General features: G+C 42.4%; 1 protein-coding gene across 1 annotated transcript in view; it reads left to right on the plus strand.

The window, feature by feature from the left end:
- Nucleotides 1-7,029, plus strand: part of LOC147659362 (uncharacterized) — a 264,922-nt gene extending 257,893 nt beyond the window's left edge. Inside the window, 1 exon segment of the mRNA XM_086951799.1 lies at nucleotides 3,529-7,029. Coding sequence (XP_086807925.1) covers nucleotides 3,529-5,187 — 1,659 coding nt within the window. The 3' untranslated portion in view covers nucleotides 5,188-7,029.
- The last annotated feature ends 12,466 nt before the right edge of the window (nucleotides 7,030-19,495 follow it).

Raw genomic sequence — 19,495 nt, forward strand, 5'->3', positions numbered from 1 at the left:
TTAATATACACAAAACTACATTTTATTTGAAACAAAGTATTACATCAAACATAAGTCCTCCACTTACCATGGACTCAGCCCTTAAATACAGCAAACACCATTCTGTGACCTGTTTTTATGTGAATGACCAAGTCCACTATAACTTGAAACAGGATTAATGTTTTAACCATAAACCAACCCATTGGTTAGTAGCAGACCTTTGTTTCCTCTTGTTTCTCCTCTCTGAGCTGTTCGAAGAACCCTGTCAGTCGTTAGTTGTGTTGTCCAAACGCTGTCTCTTAGGAACTTCCCACTAGTTGGATTGACTTCGGTCCCGCTTCTGTTTGATACGTATAATAAAAGGACCACTGTAAATGTTGTTAAGGTACATCAAAATGAACATTATCAAACCAGGTGTGCAAAGAAACTTGGCATGTTAAATTATTATCTGCCTGTGTGTATTTCAAGTGGGATAATCCTCACTTCTGTGTCCTTAATGGAATTGAAAAGTCTTGTTGTAATAGCTTGAATTATTTTTATTCTATATCGGGACCAGAGGTTCCAATTATGCGTGTTTAAAGCTTTCCCACAACAACAGATGTAATTTATATAATAGGTTTATAATAGAACGATTTGAATGTGGAATCCTAACACCAATCTCCTGCCCTCAGGATGTCTTGTAGCCTAGGACAAAAAGTATCGGCTTCAGATGCGCAGTGGCTTGTTTGAATTAAGCTTGAAGGGTCAAAGTGCAGGCGTAGGGGGGCACAACATGTGCCTCCAGTCACATTGCAGAATGGGCAACAACGCCTGGGGTCCAAGTTTGGAGCCCCCTCTTAGCCTTTCCCCCAGCCTTTTCATGGCAGTTTCACAACCATGAAAAGGCTTGCTGAAATGCAACTCATAATATGGATGGTAGTGCCCCGGTTAGCATCGCCTCCATTCCTCCCGGCTCTGCACACCGCTAGCACCACAGGATCCAGGGTCCTGGCAGTGCCGGCATAGTTGTAGCAGGCCGGTGGCTGTCTGACCGCCAGACACGTATTCATGTAGTCAGACCACCTAGGTTACTGCAGTCGGACAGCCACCACTGGTCCAGCAGTCTCGAGACCTCTGAACTTGTAATTAGCCCCTTAAATGTTTCTTTGATTTTATTGGTTAAAGTTGTTAACATTTTATTGATTGATTTAGTTTTCATTAGAATTGTTTTCATTTGTTCAGTCCTTCTATGGTAAACGCACATTTTACAATATTTATTTATGTATGTTCTATTATTTGATACTTTTGAAAGTATACAGCTACATATATATTTATTAAAATGTAGGTTGGACGATAAATGTTTTAGTGTGTTTATATGTTCTTAGGGTTGTTTTGTTATCATTTTAGTTATATATATTTTTTAGTAAATATTTAGTTGATTAGTAATTTAAGCTTGTATATAAAATGTTTTGGGTGTATCAGAAGTAATTGTTTTTATTGAGTGTTATTTTGTATATTTCTTAATGAATATTTAAATATTTTGGTGAAAATATTGTGATTGATATGTATAGTCAAGATTTGTGGTTTACTAGTTAACCCCTTGCATGCGTCCGGAATTTCCCCACGGTTCGGGAAAATTCCACGCGTGCGCAGATCGGACAGCTCCCAGCCGTCCGACGCAGACGCCCACCGTGACGTCGGACTGCGGGGGGCCGCCCGAGGCATGGAAGGGGTCAAGCATAGGAAGTCAATATTTATGTCCAATATTTTTGTGTTTTGATATTGTTTGCATCGATATTATGCCAGTAATCCATAGTCAATGTGGCCCTAGAGTTACCTGTATAGTGTGTTCATTGCTAATCTAGGCTGTTTTTGTTGGGCCCTTGTGCCACTTATACCATGCTTTTCTTGTTAATCTCTGCTTTGGTGTGTCCTTGGCTCCCCCATATCTTGTTTGCTTTGCTAATCCATGCTGTTATCATGGGGCCCTTGTGATACCCATCACCTGCTCTCTTTGGTATTTCATGCTGCAAATATGGCGCTCAAACGGCACAGATGCCATTACGATCCTAGTGTCCTCAATTGATTTAAGTTGTATGCCAGGTCTCAATTGTCTTCTTTTTATATAGAACATGTAATTTGCAACTTTAGAATGAATTATTAAGCTCTATTTCTATATTTTTAACTCCTCCAACACTGATTTCATATATATATTCCACTCCAACAGGTGAATTAATTGCAGAACAAAATGAAAAAAGAAATATTCAAGTTTTTTCGGAAAAGAGTCGTATGTGGGACTAGCGATGAAAGCATTGAAATGTGTATCCCATTTTGACAGACATGGTTACTGGGAAGATTTCACAGGCACCGGAGAATCGAAACCTATATTACATGCACTGATCCTGCTAATGAAATGAAACATATCTTGGAGACGTTAATTTCCACCAAACATGGTCTGCAAATGGTTATTAATATGAGAAGAGCTCAAATGAAGACAATCTCAGTTTTTAATACTCTGCAAAGTGGTGCTATGTGTCTTGTTAACATGACAATCTATTACTACTAAATGGAACTCTGAGTCACTTGATGAAGTAAACAGAAAATAGGCTATTCATATGCAACAAAAGTATCGGTGCTCCATGTACGGCAAATTGGATCATATCTACACTGAGGGCGCTGCACCAGGAGAAGCTATATCCTGCCCTGAATGGCATAATTAGTTATTGCAAGGAGAAGACAACTTAAACCTTAAATTAACACAGTGAATGTGATGGGGCTTTTATTAAAGAGAGAAAATTGAGGAGATACCTAAGAACCCAGAAAGGTGAGACACCATAAATGTGTTTAGATCGTGAGATGGCTGTTGAGAAAATGGGATGCTTATCATTGCATCAAGACAATAACATTGACGAGAAACTATATCCATGTTCAAAGTGTGAAAAGGTTTTCCAAACAAAGAGAGAAGTGATAGCACATCTGGGAAACCATACTGGTGAGAAACCGTATAAATGTACTGAATGTAATAAGGCTTATACTACAAGAACATCATTGATGCTACATCAGAGAAATCACACTGGTGAGAAACCATATAAATGTACTGAATGTAATAAGGCGTACACTACAAAAAGATGGTTAATAGTACATCAGCGAAATCATACTGGTGAGAAACCATATAAATGTTCTGAGTGTAACAAGACTTTCAATACAAAGCGATCATTGACACTACATCAGAAGAATCATACTGGTGAGAAACCTTATAAATGTTCTGAATGTAACCAGGCCTTCACTAAAAAAGTATTATTAATAGTACATCAGAGAAGACATACTGGTGAGAAACCTTATAAATGTTCTGAATGTAATAAGGCTTATACTACAAAACAATGGTTGACACTACATCAGAGAAATCACACTGGTGAGAAACCGTATAAATGTACTGAATGTAATAAGGCGTACACTACAAAAAGATCGTTAATAGAACATCAGCGAAATCATACTGGTGAGAAACCATATAAATGTTCTGAGTGTAACAAGACTTTCAATAGAAAGCGATCATTGACACTACATCAGAAGAATCATACTGGTGAGAAACCCTATAAATGTTCTGAATGTAACAAGGCCTTCACTACAAAAGTATTGTTAATAGTACATCAGAGAAGGCATTCTGGTGAGAAACCATATAAATGTTCTGAATGTATTAACGCTTATACTTCACAACAATCGTTGACACTACATCAGAGAAATCACACTGGTGAGAAACCCTATAAATGTAGTGAATGTGATAAGGCTTACACTACAAAGGGACAGCTAACGGTACATGAGCGAAACCACACTGGCGTGAAACCATATAAATGTACTGAATGTGAAAAGGCTTTTACCGTAAAGGTGCGTCTGGCTCTACATCAGCAAACCCATTCTGGTGAGAAACCATATGAATGTTTTGAATGTGGGAAAACATTCACTACAAAAGGATTGCTTGTCCTACATCAGAAGTACAAAACTAGGGAGAAACTGCATAAATGTAGTGAATGTAACAAGGCTTTTAAGCAAAAGAGCAATTTATTACGTCATCAGAGAAGGCACACTGGGGAAAAACCATACAAATGTACTGAATGTGACAAGCCTTTCATTACTAATGGGGAGTTGATAATTCATTTGCGACACCATACAGGTGAGAAGCCGTATAAATGTTCAAAATGTGGCAAGGCTGTTGCTACAAAGAGGATGCTGAAATGGCACAAGGGAACTCACACTGATGAGAAGCCATATACATGTTCGGAATGTGGAAGAGCTTTTAAACACATTGAAAGTTTATCGTTACATCAGAGAATTCACACTGGCGAGAAACTATATAAATGTTCTGAATGTGATAAGGCTTTCACTACCAATAGATCACTGAGACTACACGAGCAGAAACATACTGGGGAGAAACCATATAAATGTACTCAGTGTGAAAAGGATTTCAGCACAAAGAGTCTGCTTCTACGACATCAGCCAAACCACACGGGTGAGAAACCCTACAAATGTTCCGAGTGTGACAAGGCTTACAAGGAGAAGCGCCTGTTATCATTCCATGAGAGAATTCACAGAAAGGAGAAACCGTATAAATGTACAGAATGTGACAAGGCTTTCACTACAAAGCGTGTTCTGACTATCCATGAGCGGAACCATACTGAGGAAAAACCATATACATGCTCTGAATGCGATAAGACGTTTAAGCAAAAAAGTAATTTATTGGTACATCAGAGAAGTCACACTGGATTGAGGCCATTTAAATGTTTAGAATGTGACAAGGCTTTCACTAGAAAGGGGCAGCTGATTCTACATCAGGGATCGCACACTGGTGAGAAACCTTATAAGTGTTCTGAATGTTGCAAAGGTTTCATGGAAAAGGGACGTTTATTGTTGCATCAGAGAAATCACACTGGTGAAAATCCATATAAATGTTCTGAGTGTAATAAAGCTTTCACTACAAATAAATCGCTGAAACTACATGAGAAAACCCATACTGGAGTGAAACCATACAAATGCTATGAATGTGGAAAGGCTTTCAAGCGAAAGGACCAGTTATCACTACATCAAAGCAATCACATTAGCGGTAAACCAGATGAAAATAGTCAATGTGACAACGTTTTCAGCACAAGTAGGAAGCTGATCATACATCAACTAATTCATACTGGGGAAACCAGTAGCTGTGCAGCTGATTCTACGGGAGCAGAACAAGCTGTGTAAATGTTCTGAATATGACAAGGCGTTCAAGCAAAAATACCAGTGACCACTGTTGGAGAGTAGGGTCTGCTTCCTATGGTTACCCCCACGTTTTGCTGTGATTCTCTGGTTTTTCGACTTTAGACTGGCTGTGGCCCTGCTAATCAGGACCACAGCCTAGCTGTTCTCTCTCTACATGATAACCATGTACTTTAGGTACATACCAGATTGGGTATTGGGTCACATCTGTGAGTCCATGTATAGTGCACCATAGGTACCCAGGGCATAGGTGCATCCAAGGCCTACCAGGGACTGCAACATGTATTATGCCACCCCTGGCTGGCCCTCCAAACTGACACCACAGGTCTGTTCACACAGCCTGGGTAAGGTGATGTAATCACCCCTTACTTATAGTATCCCTATTTCCACATTTATATATAGACACATATACACCTAATAGCCAGTCCTATGGTAGGCCTCGACAATCCTGGAGGCAGAGTGCTTGGTTTTATGTGAGAGGGTGCCCTAGCATGAGCTGAGCCCCTCTGCCGCTTTCGGAACCATGTCCTAATAGCTGTTCTATGATATAGCCATACCATATACTCTTAAGTGCATTATAATCCTCGCGGTTAATGCTAACTTTGGTTTGGCTTTATCAAAACGTGTCATGTAAGGTGTCAAACACTTTGGAATACTACCCCCCCCCCCCTGCCAGTCCTGGTGGCGGGGATAGCATTCCACCCTTCTAGAGGGAGAAGACATGTAGTTGCTGTTAAACCCGGTAAACGTTAAACAGAGCCCCAGCATCACAAAATGGATGCTGCTGCCACAGACATGAGTCTGACCTCCTGCTGCTGAACGAAACTCCGGCAGGGGAGGCTTGGACAATAGGTTTCCTGTTGAGGGAGGTGCTCCATGCATAGTCCAGTCCAAACCGGTTGCTGGGGCCCTCAGCCCCAGCTCTGGCACAAAACTGCACAAAGGTGTTGTAAATGAATCTAGGACCCTAGTGTAAAGTTTCCCGATTCATGCCCTTATATAGGTATAATAATCCTATCCTTATATAGGCATAGAAATCATTACCATATTCGGACTAAGCCTTGCAGCCCAAATACGGCATGGCTACTTCCACTAAGTTCCGAGAATCAACAACGATTTCTTGGAGAAACCTGCCCTCAGCAGCTCGGGACTTCCCCCTGCTTGAATATTAAGTCATCCAACAAATCCAGGAGTTTTCAAAGAATTCAGTCTTTGAGTGACGTTATTAAGTCCAATCATGCATCAAACTCGGCACCTTCAAGGTATAAATATGCCCACATTTTCCCAACCAAACACAGGGTGGTTTTAGAGCAGATCGACTAACTACTTGCCCGACGCCCTGCAGCAGCAAGTGCCAAAGGAATCCGACCCTTCAAGCTGACGCACTGAGACGCTGTCCTTTCTCTTGCAGAGAAATCCAGCTCCAGTGTTTCCAGGCTACCCTTGCGGGTTGCTGGGAGATCGAGTCCTGAGAGTGAGATACAAGACCTCCTTCATTCTAAAACCAAGGTACGGAGCTGATTAGACCCGTAAGAGAATTCTTGGAATAGATTCCTGGCAGAGAAACTACTAAACTTAAACTACTCCTCACTTCTTCCCTCGTACTAGACTTAGGTTAGGTACACCGGGGTAGGCGTATTTTAGAAACACCAGTTGAGTACTTTTAGTCATCATTTTATCACTGTATGTATTTTATACATTTTAGGCAACTTATGGCTTAGAAACCATATCATGCTTTTACAGTACTACTTTATAATACTGTTCGCATTATATGCCTTGTACTTTATAACCAGTTTTACTATTGTAGCAGTTCATTCCCAATGCTTGAGAAAGAAGACTGTTGAATACATGCCTTTTCATTGAAAACGCCTGCCTCTCTATTTTCTCAGCACCTCTGGTGAAACGAAGCATGCACGATTGACTAAGTGAAATAGCTGTCTATTGTTTCCGCGACTCTAGAGATTGCTTTCTTAATTATTGGAATCAAAGTTGTCATGTTTATGCGGTTGTCAAAAACTAATCCCTTCTTGTTTATTCGAGAAAGTTTCTAGTGACCTCTGAGCTAGCTGGCACACACGATTAAGTCTAATATATTCGGTAGAGACCTAGTAGACCTCAGTCCTACGTCTAAACTACAGTATATTTTATTCCAATGCACAGAGCCTATTGGGAATGAAGGAACAACACTACATGGCGCCCAATGTTTGGTAAGGCGATAATTTAACGCTAGATACTAGAGTAACTCAGTTGTGCTTATCACACAGACCTCTCTTTCCCGTAAAAACTCCAATAGACGTCTGGAGTGGGTGAAAGGGCATAATATCCGCCGAAACTGAGTAGGACAAAAATCCTATGTATTAGTTTCTGGTTCATTCAACGTTGAAGGATACAGTGTTCCAAAATATTGTGCACCTAATCTTTGTTTCCTTGAAACTTGTTCTGCAAACTTTCATTAAACAATGTCAAATAACGACAACAACGCAACCGGTGGAGCTGCAGTAAATGCGAACTAACCGAGTTTAGACGTTACAGGGTTTGATGAAACCGGTGAGGATGCTATAATCATCCCGGTAAATATAAGAAAAACCATAACTATAAAACTTACAGAAAATGGGGTATCCTCGAGAGGTGGTAAAGTTATATTTGTGATAGAGGTACATGAATATTGACAGACAGAGGTATTCTATTCATGGATTACTTTTCCACAAGCAAATCCAGTAACACAGGAGTTCCACTACTACAAACCAGAGGAACCTCCAGCGGAATACGTTCTTTTTGAGGACGTTGAAATTCCACTAACTTACCAAGAGCATCAGCTCTGGTTTAATGGTGCCCTACAACATCAAAATCCCATTACCAGGCTCGGTCCACTAGGTAGACCAGGAGCTACATGGCCGGTACTAGCCAGCTATACACCACTTCCTGACATCGAGAATATGTCAGATAGAGAACTGTTAAATCAGCTGAAACAGTTAATTAAAATACATAGACAATTGGTTCAATATGTCATGCGGACTATAACAGTCCAACCTGCCATAAAAATTCCACAGCACACCCCGTACCAGGGAAACACAAACAAAATTACACCTCAGACTATACAATCAGTCATTGGTAAATTACCCGCAAAACGGGAACAAATCCCATTCTAGTTAGCTCAAAAAATTACCCAAATAGAGGCAGTATTTCCTGATAGTACATCTCATGAAAAACACAGAATTCTGACAGTCTGTTTACCAATGGGGATTGCACCGTATGTGGAGGACTGTGACACTCATCATTATTATGTTTGAGCTTGTAAAGCGCACTGTTACCCGGAGGTTTCCTGGCGCTGTGTAACGCTGGGGAACCCGTCCTGGCTTTCCCTGTGGGATGGTCCCTGCTGGGAGTCCCCAAGGTGGAGCCAAGCATCCCCGGCGTTGGAGGGGCCGTTGTGGAGATTAGGCAAGCTGATGCCCAGAGTTTCCGAGTGGGACCCCTGATTAGAGTAGGCACCGGAACGAGAATTATCGAGTCCGCTGACCAAAGTCCACGACCCTGCCGCGTCGGGAATTGAACCCTGGTCCCGGCCGACTTCTGCTCCCGGGTCTGCCGCCTCTAACCAGTGAGCCACACCACTCTACACCAGTGAGCCACACCACACTTGGGGTACAGTTTTTGCTTCAATCACACAAAAACACATGGTGTACCATCAATGGCGGTAATGCCAGACGTTCCGAGACTGATTCAAAATGAATACGGTCCAGAAACTGCTTTAAATCTGGGTATGAAATTACTGAAAGATTTCAAACAGGTCTTAGCTATATTATTAGCTAACATTAAAGGTGAAGCAGCATCCGTGCAATCCGCCAAAAATTAAAAGAAACAGTTATAGCAGAACCACCATATGAGCTTGCTAGAATTATTGAAAAATCCTATGAAGAATTAGGTAGAGATAGTTTAGGGGGAAAACCTTTAAAACCCCAACTAACTGAATATCCTGAAAAAGTTTTTATTAAAAATAATCTCACTACTTGTAAAAAGAAGTGGGAAAATAATAAACAGATTCCTCCTAGAGAAAAACATTCTCAGTCCAGAGGAAGATCTCCCCAACAGGGAGGCAGGTCTCCCCAAAGGGAGCCCTCTGAAAAGAGATATAACCTTAGAAAGAGGGATAATTTGAAAAAACCTGACAGATATCAAGATAATGATACACGTCCCTCTCGATCTTTTCAGACTTCCTCGCAGAAATCGGAAAGAAGAGGACGGTCAGAACACAAGGAAGAACGTGTCAAGTCCAAAGACAAAGAACCTGTTCATCAAAGTAAAAAATCTCATTTTTCGAAAAAGAAGGTGGCAAGCATAAAAATCAGACATGCCGAGGATCTTGAGGACACAACTCAAGAACGGGGAGTGGGCTCAAACAATGCTAGACAGTGCAGCAGAAGTCAGCATAGTTCGCAGGATCCTGAAGGATCATCTGGAGACAGTGGACATGAATTAATACATTCAAGTTGAAACTGCGGACACCCGGGTTAGTGTACCCCGCAAGTTATAGGAAGTAACACTTTGGATAGAGGGGGACATAACCAGAAAAATAAAAGCACTATTTTGGGAAAAGCTTTCTAAAGGCTATGACATTCTTCTAGCTGACCAAGACTGGCCACCTGAATTTGTCGGAGTGCCCACATGGCGAAGAGATAATTATGCCAGCCTTCTCAAATCACATTCCAATTCATAAAAAATACACATTTGCCAGAAAATGGGCAGTAGCTCAGGCTCCAGCATTATATAAAAATCATGTAGGATGGGATGAGGACTCTCCTCACCATAAAATCCAGTTAAAAAATCAGCCCACTGCACATAGGCAGTATCCAGTTAAGCAAGAAGCTAAAAAACAAGTCAGGGAGATTTTAAATCAACTTGAACACCAAGGGGTGATTGAAACATGCACCTCACCAATGAACAATCCTTTGTTTCCTGTCTCCAAACCAGACAATTCATATCGTCTAGTATTGGATTACAGACACCTAAACTCTTGTTGCAAAACTTTTGCAGTATAAAATGCCCATAGTGCAGCACTAATGAATAACATAGTGCATAAAAAATATAAAACAACATTAGATATTTCAAAAGGTTTTTTCTGTCAAAATATTGCACCAGAAAGCAGACATTTGACCGCTCTCTCAATAATGGGGACCTAGCGACAATTCTGCCGTCTCCCCCAGGGAGTCAAGAATAGCCTAGGGTTATTTTCCGCCAGGGTAACAGAGTTACTACAAACGTAAGATGATGAGGCATTATCTTATGTTGATGACATCTATCTTACGGACGATGACTTGGACGTACCCTTAAAAAGAGTTAACACCATAATACTTGGGTTCGCATCTGAAGGGTATAAATTCAACTTTAAAGGCAAAAGCCTGGCATTAAACTTTCTAGAGAAATGTGCGCTGCTCTAACCTCCAAAAATGTTGAAAAACTTACAGTCAATTCTAGGTTTCCTGGATTTTGGATGAACTTATGTTCTAAATTACGCTGAAGGGGTTAAACTCTCTACGAATTAATCAAACCTGATGTCAAACAGATTAAGTGGACACAAAAACACACAAAAATTTTGCGATCAGTCCAGACAGACATGTTAGTGAAAACAGAACTAGACACACGCAAAAACATGCGCAACCTTGTGATCCGAATTATCCCAGGGAGATGCGGATTCACGTACATAACTTTTAATGAAGGAGAAATGGTACCAATAGCTTACAAATCATACTTGTACACACAAGCAGAAATTAAATTCACTTCTACTGAGAAAATTCTGATAGCGGTTCAAACTGCAGTAGCAAAAGAGAGAGCTCTCGCACAGGGTAGACACATAATGATCGTTACACCTGTACCTGCCTTAGAGGCAGTAACAAAGGCAAGCATTCCTAATGCAAAAGCCTTACATCCGAGATGGATACAATGGGTTAACTCTCTTGCTGCAACAGGTGTTGAATACGTTTTTGATCCCAGCCTGAAAACACAAGAATTTCTCCAATATGAATGTCGTCTGCCAAACGAGATTCTGCCTCTATAACTTTACGGCTGTATAATATATACAGATGGATCAGCACAACCCGCAATTGGGGGTAAACAAGCCTATAGTGCTGCGTGCACGATAGTTAAAGGTCGCTGGCGCGAAGGTAAATTTAGACCTATGGTCGCTAAAACTCAATCACTCGGAGACTGTACAGCTCAGCGAGCTGAACTACAGGCTTTCAAGATGGCGCTTGAAAATATCGATCGTGAATTCCCCACACTCATAGTGTGCGATTCATATCACTGCGTCCAATCTTACAATGAGTACGTGCTGAACTGGGTTCAAAACGGTTTCAAAGACGATAAAGATGGCACAATAAAGCATCAATCAATCAATCAATCAATGACATTTATAGAGCGCACTACATACCCATAGGGTCTCAAGGCGCTGGGGGTGAGGGGGTGCCGTTACTGCTCGAACAGCCAGGTCTTCAGCTTCTTCCTGAAGGAGAGGTGCTTTGGGAGCAAGTAGTTCTTTTACAGAATGAACTACAAAAGACTCACATGATCCATACTGTCAGTAATCCAACGATTTTCCACAGGAGCGAAGATTAAAGTTCCACACACTTCCAACAAACAGCACCAGGAGAACCAGAGTACATGCTCACTAGTATTTGTTCACTCAAAGTGTGGGGAATAAACCAAAGAGTGACCACCACTCTTCCCCAGATGATGTATTCAGTCGCAGCAGCTTGAAGGTTTAGGAAACTGTAAGAACATAAAGAAGCATGACAATATACAAAAGATACACTAGATCAGAGACCATTATAAACATTGACACACGACAGTAGGTTTTCACTCACCCCAAAACTGTGTTGGAATCACTCTGTATATCTTCTTCCAATAAAGGTGATAATTGGCAGGAAGAAGCAAGAGAGTCAAAGTGCAAACAGGGCAACCATAAAGCTGACTAAAAATATCTTTAGGAAGATATGGCGAAATGAAAGTAACACCTCACTTTGTTCGGCTCTAGAATAAATGAGCGGAACACACGAGTGTACGAAGAAAAAAAAAGAGGAAATACTGGCACCCCTCGTTGTCCGGCTCTGGGAGAGGAGCGGAACACACGAGAGAGTGCGGATAAACAAAACAAGGTCAAGACTCGTTGTCCGGCTCGGGGAGAGGAGCGTAACACACGAGCACTGGAGGAAGAAAAAAACAATGTCAAGACTCGTTGTTCGGCTCTGGGGGAGGAGCGGAACACACGGGCACTTGCGGGAGAGACTCGTGTCCGGCTCTGGGGGAGGAGCAGAACACACGGGCACTTGCGGGAGATACTTGTTGTCCGGCTCTGGGGGAGGAGCGGAACACATGAGCACTTGCAGGAGATGCTCGTTGTCTGGCTCTGGGGGAGGAGCGGAACACACGAGCACTTGCGGGGCAGGACAGGTACGTGAGACGGCAGAGCGCTTCGAAGAGGGAAGCTCCGCAGAAGGGGAACGCGGAGCTCCCTAAAAGCCGATTTGTAAGAAGGGAAGTCCAAAAATGGCTTGCCGCTCAACATAGAATGAAGGGGAAAACAGAGCGTACAACAGGCCACCAGAAGCGGAGAGGGGTAATCGTTCTGATGATATCGAGCAACCGCTCGAACAGGAGCCAAGGTTCTCAAAGACAAACAGGAACTGGAGTTAGGGGGCGTGGTCACGACTATGAAGCAGTAAGCCAAGCAAAGCGTTACTGTAGAGGCGGGCTCTTAAAGGCTCCAGGGACCGTCTCACAATTCAGGGCTTTTTCAGAAAGGGAGTAAGATACCGATGTACGTTTGTCAATGTGGGTCTCTAACCTCTACCTAAATTCTTCTCCTAACAGTTCTCCCCCCTAAAGGCCTCCTCCCTGGCCTAAGTTTTGTAGGGTGTAAGGCATGAAATCTACGGACTAGTCTAGGAGCATGAATGTTGTCTGCTGGTTCCCATGATCTGTCTTCCGGGGAATAACCCACCCAGTCAATGAGATATTGAAGTTTACCTCGATGTCTGCGAGAATCAAGGATTTTATTCACTTCATATTCCTCTTCGCCTTCAATGATAATTGGAGGAGGAGGATTTTCAGGTACTAAGGGAGGTGTATACTTCTTGAGCAGTGAACAGTGAAATACAGGGTGTATTTTCATATTTGCAGGTAATTGTAAGTGTAAGGTTACTGGAGAAAGTACTTTTTTTGATTACATATGGACGAAGGAAACGAGGTTGTAGCTTTCTGGATCCTTCTAATCTCGGATTTCGTGTAGATAACCATACTTTCTCTCCTACACGGTACTCAGGCTCAGGCGTCCGATGTTTAGCTGCTTGTTTTCTCATTAATTCTTTTGTTTTAGCTAACTCTTTGGATGCTTCTTGCCATATGACTCTGAGGTGTTGATGATGTTCCTGCAAAGCCGGTATTCTATTAATTTCTGTAGGGAGGGTAATAGGCAAAAACCTAGGATGGTGGGCAAAAGCAAAGAAAAAGGGAGAGACACCAGTAGAGGAGTGGACACTGTTATTGTAAGCAAATTCTGCCAGAGGAAGTGGTGCACCCAAGTACCTGCAATCGTGGTTAACAAACATCGGAGGTATGTTTCTAAAGTTTGATTTGTGCGTTCTGTTTGTCCATCAGTTTGCGGATGGTATGCAGTGGACAGCCTATGATCTATACCAAGTGTCTTACACATACCTTGCCAAAATCGGGAAACAAACTGGACACCCCTATCTGAGATGATAATAGATGGTAAGCCATGTAACCGCACAATGTTTCCTATAAAGATCTGTACGAGTTCTTTAGAAGATGGTAATTTCTTTAAAGGGATGAAGTGGGCCATCTTTGTTAACATGTCTACTATTATATGGTAGTGAACCCTTGACAATTAGGGAGATCAGTGATAAAATCCATACTGATACTATGCCATGGTGCAGGGGGTACTTCAGTGGGTTTAAATAGACCAGTGGGAGTGCAGTGAGAAGCTTTCTGTCTGGTACAAGTGGTACGAGAATTTACAAACAAGGAGATATCTTTAGACATATCTTTCCACTAGAACCATCGTTGGCATTCTTTCAGCGTCTTGTGGCTTCCCGGATGCCCTGCCATGGTGTTATTGTGGCATTATTGTATAAGTTGTTGTTGTAGCTTTGCCGTAGGTATGTAAAGCTTTGCATCATGATAATATAGATCATCTTTGATGGTATTTAAAGGTTCATTAGTCCATTCAAGACTTGGAATATTAGCGTATTGCATCTTAAGTTGGACCATGAAATCAGAGGTTGTTTCATCTCCATCTCCATGTTCCTCCACCCCTATGATCCTGTGATCAGGAATGATGGATGGGTAGGGCTCACAAGTGTCAACTGAATAAGGTCCTAGACGAGATAAAGCATCCGCTTTACCCTGTAATGAGCCAGGAAGGTATGTGATGATGAAATCATATTCACGAAAGAAATTAACCCATCTCATTTGTCTAGGGGTGAGAGCTTTTGCAGATTTAAAAAATTGGAGGTTTCTATGATCAGTAAAGATGGTTAGCACATGTGACAACCCCAATAAGTAATGACGCCATTCCTGAAAGGTTAACTTTATAGCCAATAGTTTTCTCTCCCCTACTGTGAACTTTTGCTCCGCTGGTGCCAAGGTCTTGGAAAAATACGCAACTGGATGCAAATGACCCGTATTTTTATCTCTATGAAACAATACTGCCTCCTACTGCATATTGCGAGGCATCGACTTCCACGAAATAAGGTTGCGTATTGTCGGCATCTTTGATAATGGGCGCTGTAGTGAACTTGTTTTTTAGGGTCTCAAAGGCCAACTCGGCCTCTGCGGTCCAATTAAACTGAACCGCTTTTTTGAGAAGACGAGTAATAGGAGAAATCAATTCAGAAAAATGGTCAATGAATCGCCTATAAAAGTTGGGGAAACCTATAAAGGATTGTATCTCTTTAACAGAGGTAGGACTGGGCCAATTGACTATAGACTTGATTTTATGAGGGTCCATCTTTATCTCATCGGATGAGATTACAAAGCTCAAGAAATCTACTTGAGTCGTGTGAAATGTGCTTTTGTCTAATTTGGCATAGAGTTGGTTTTCTTGCAATTTGTTCAAGATTTTTCTAACTTGGACAACATGTTCTTGTACTGTTTGGGAATAGATCAATATATCATCTATGTAAATGATGACAAAAAGATTGAGATACTCTCTGAAAATATCATTGACAAAGTATTGAAACGCCGCAGGGTCATTATAAAGCCCAAAGGGCATTACACAATATTAAAATAGGCCGAATTTTGTACGGAAGGCCGTTTTCCATTCATCTCCAGCTTTGATGCGAATGAGATGATAAGCACCTTGCAAGTCAATCTTAGTGAATACCTTTGCTCCTTGTATTTGGTCTAATAATACGGAGATTAAAGGGAAAGGATATTTTTTCTTAATAGTGCTTTTATTCAAGGAACGATAGTCCAAGCATGCCCTAAAACCACCCTCTCTCTTAGGTACAAAAAAAAGAGGAGATGACACAGGAGAGGTGGACAGACGTATGAAACCTTTCTCTAACATCTCATCCAAATAGCGCTTAAGATATTCAGTCTTAGGGACGGTGAGGGCATACACCTGACTTATAGGTAACTGTGCCCCTGGGATCAGATCTATCCGGCAATCGTAGCTACGATGTGGAGGTAGCTTAGTGGCTTCTTTGGCATCAAACACAACTTGAAACTTTCTTCTTGTGAGTGTATAGCACAACATAAAGGCGGGATATTGTCACTTGCCTCTTGGTAACATTGCAGGAGACAGTATGAGGATTTTAAGGTGACTCTCCTGGCCTTCCAATCAATGTGCGGGTTGTGGACTTGTAACCACGGCACCCCTAAGATGGCACCAAAATTAGGTGCATCAATGAGGTCAAAAGTAAGAGACTCAGAGTGCCTGTTACCACAAACCATGACTATCATAGGCGTTTGATCAGTAAGTAACTCAAGAGAACAACTTGGTGCCATCCGCAGCTCTTACAGGCTCGGGATGTGTCTTTGGCACAAAAACGATACCAAGATTCTTAGCGAGTTGTATATCTAGAAAATTGCCGGTTGCCCCAGAGTCTAGGAGAATATCAAGGTTTTTACTGGTTTGTGAAGACACTATAAGGGTAACAGACATTGTAAAGTGTTTTGGAATCGTAGGCACATAGGTTTTAGTAGGTAAAACCGCGCGCTATACAAATTCTTTTCGGTTCGCATCATTACATAACGAGGAGAACTACCGCAAGTCTTTTCTCCTTTGTGTTCATGTATTCTGTGATCCAACGTCACAGTCAGGTCTATGAACTCTGAGCACTCTTCTGGGGGATTTACAGTTTGAGCCAAGAGATCTTTTAATTCGTCATTCAATCCTCGATAAAACAAGGAGGTTCTCTTGTCCTCAGGCCAATGTGTTTCTGCTATCAACCGATTGAAGGTGGTAATATAAGAAAGAAGATCCTTTGATCCTTGTTTAAGACTGAGCAAAGCATTGTCACCGGCCTGCATGAACGAGTGCTTTGAGAAAAGACTCTTTATTTTTTCTTGGAATTCAAGGAAGTTGTACAACAAGGGGTCATTGTTTTCCACTAACGGCACTGCCCATTCTGCTGCATTGCCCGCTAAATAGGAAATAACAAAAGCTACCTTAGCAGCGTCATCAGGGAATGAGGCTTCTTTACAGGGAAGCTGCAGTTGGCATTGGTTCATAAAGACGCTAAATTTGGAGCTGTCACCATGAAACCTCTCGGGCATTGTTAAAGGGACAGGACTAGGGGTATGTATTGTAACCTGAACTGGAGGTATGCCTTCTCCTCTAGAGGAGGTAGGGGTCTGGGGAGGGACCGTAAAGTGTGCTGGTTGGATATAGTTTGTTCTACTCTTCGGGATTGTATCAGGGTTCCTAAGTTGCATAACTTCAGTCTGTAATCGTTGGTTCTCAGACCTTAATCTCCCTACTTCTGATTGAAGGTCTACCAAGGCATTAGCTAATTCCTTTAATGAAGGACTCTGTAAAGTGTTATGTAGGACAGGATCTAAGGGAGCACTAGCTTCTTCAAGATCCATCTTTGCACAGGTGGAATGAATTCGTGGGCTTGGCTTTCTGTCAGTAATCCAACGATTTTCCACAGGAGCGAAGATGAAAGTTCTACACACTTCCAACAAACAGCACCAGGAGAACCAGAGTACATGCTCACTAGTGTTTGTTCACTAAAAAGTTGGGGAATAAACCAAAGAGTGACAACCACTCTTCCCCAGATGATGTAGTCAGGTATTCAGTCGCAGCAGCAGAAGGTGTAGGAAACTGTAAGAACATAAAGAAGTGTGACAATATACAATAGATACACTAGATCAGAGACCACTATAAACAGTAGGTTTTCACTCACTTCAAAACTGCGTTGGAATCACTCTGTATATCTTCTTCCAATAAAGGTGATAATTGGCAGGAAGAAGCAAGAGAGTCAAAGTGCAAACAGGGCAACCATAAAGGTGACTAAAAATATCTTTAGGAAGATAGGGCGAAATGAAAGTAACATCTCACTTTGTTCGGCTCTAGAATAAATGATCGGAACACACGAGAGTGTACGGGAAAAAAAAGGAAATACTGGCACACCTCGTTGTCCGGCTCTGGGAGAGGAACGGAACACACAAGCACTGGAGGAAGAACAAAACAATGTCAAGACTCGTTGTCCGGCTCTGGGGGAGGAGCGGAACACATGGGCACTTGCGGGAGAGACTTGTCCGGCTCTGGGGGAGGAGCGGAACGCACGGGCACTTGCGGGAGATACTCGTTGTCCGGCTCTGGGGGAGGAGCGGAACACATGAGCACTTGTGGGAGATACTCGTTATCCGACTCTGGGGGAGGAGCGGAACACACGAGCACTTGCGGGGCAGGACAGGTACGTGAGACGGCAGAGCATTTTGAAGAGGGAAGATCCGAAGAAGGGCAACGCGGAGCTCCCTAAAAGCTGCTTTGTAAGAGGGGAAGTCCAAAAACGGCTCGCCGCTCAACATAGAATGAAGGGGGAAAAAGACCGTACAACACGTACCGGGAAAGGGGCCACCAAAAGCAGAGAGTGGTTATCGTTCTGATAATATCGAGCAACTGCTCGAACAGGAGCGAAGGGTCTCAGACAAACAGGAACTGGAGTTAGGGGGCGTGGTCACGACTAGGAAGCAGTAACCCAATCAAGGCGTTACTGTAGAGGCGGGCTCTTAAGGGCTCCAGGGACCGTCTCACAATTCAGGGTTTTGTCAGAAAGGGAGTAAGATACCGATGTACGTTTGTCAATGTGGGTCTCTGACCTCTACCTAAATTCTTCTCCTAACACATACAATGAGTCATCAGCGTGATGGCGTTCACGTTGCAGAGAATTCATTGGCTGATGAAGCCGCGAAGGCAGCTGTACAAACAGCTTCCATAGCTGCAATCACCCGGTCAAAAACAAAAATAGACAGCGAAATAATGCAAGCTGTCACTGCTTCAAACAAAAACAGTGGTCAGACACTCCTGAATGGCTTACCAGTAAAGTACTCATATATAACTGATGCAAACAATGTTCCTTTTACTCGAATCCCTGGAGTGGGGGATAGGGCAATTCCAAACATGGAACATAGGTTAGGACTAATCGTAGCAGCACATGAAGGACTAGCATCTACACACGCATGAGTTTCAGCCTCAATATCATTATTAAAACAGATATACTGGTGTCCGCGCATGAGAAAACAAACTAGAAACTATATTCTAGAATGTGAAATCTGCCAGAAAACGAAAGTTTCTACAGTGAAACGTCCTGCACAGACGCCCCTTCTGATATCCGATAAACCACTAGCGTGTGTTTACCTGGACCACTGTGGTCCCTTAGCAAGGGACGGGAACTATAAATATATCATGGTCGCAGTGGATTTCTGCACACGATTTATTTGGATGTGGCCCCAGCGTCTGGCTGACGCCAGAACTGTTATAAAGGATCTGTGAGTCTTTATCGGCTCATACGCAATCGAAATGCTACATTCTGACCAGGGTCCTGTGTTTAGCTCTCGAGCTTACAAAGAGGCCATGGCTAGCTTGGGCGTTGCATTGCGCTATTCTAGTCCCTTCCATCCTGAGGGTAGTGGAAAGAAAAAACCATGACATAAAGCAATCCATAACAGCTAAGGTATTAGGTTCGGGTGATGGGTGGGTCAACCATCTAATAAGAGTCCAACGTAGTCTTAATAATCTGCCAAGAAATTCTCTGGGGGAATCACTCCA

Source organism: Lissotriton vulgaris, unplaced genomic scaffold (assembly GCF_964263255.1).
Source record: "Lissotriton vulgaris unplaced genomic scaffold, aLisVul1.2 SCAFFOLD_2017, whole genome shotgun sequence".
NCBI classification, from domain to species: Eukaryota; Metazoa; Chordata; class Amphibia; order Caudata; family Salamandridae; genus Lissotriton; species Lissotriton vulgaris.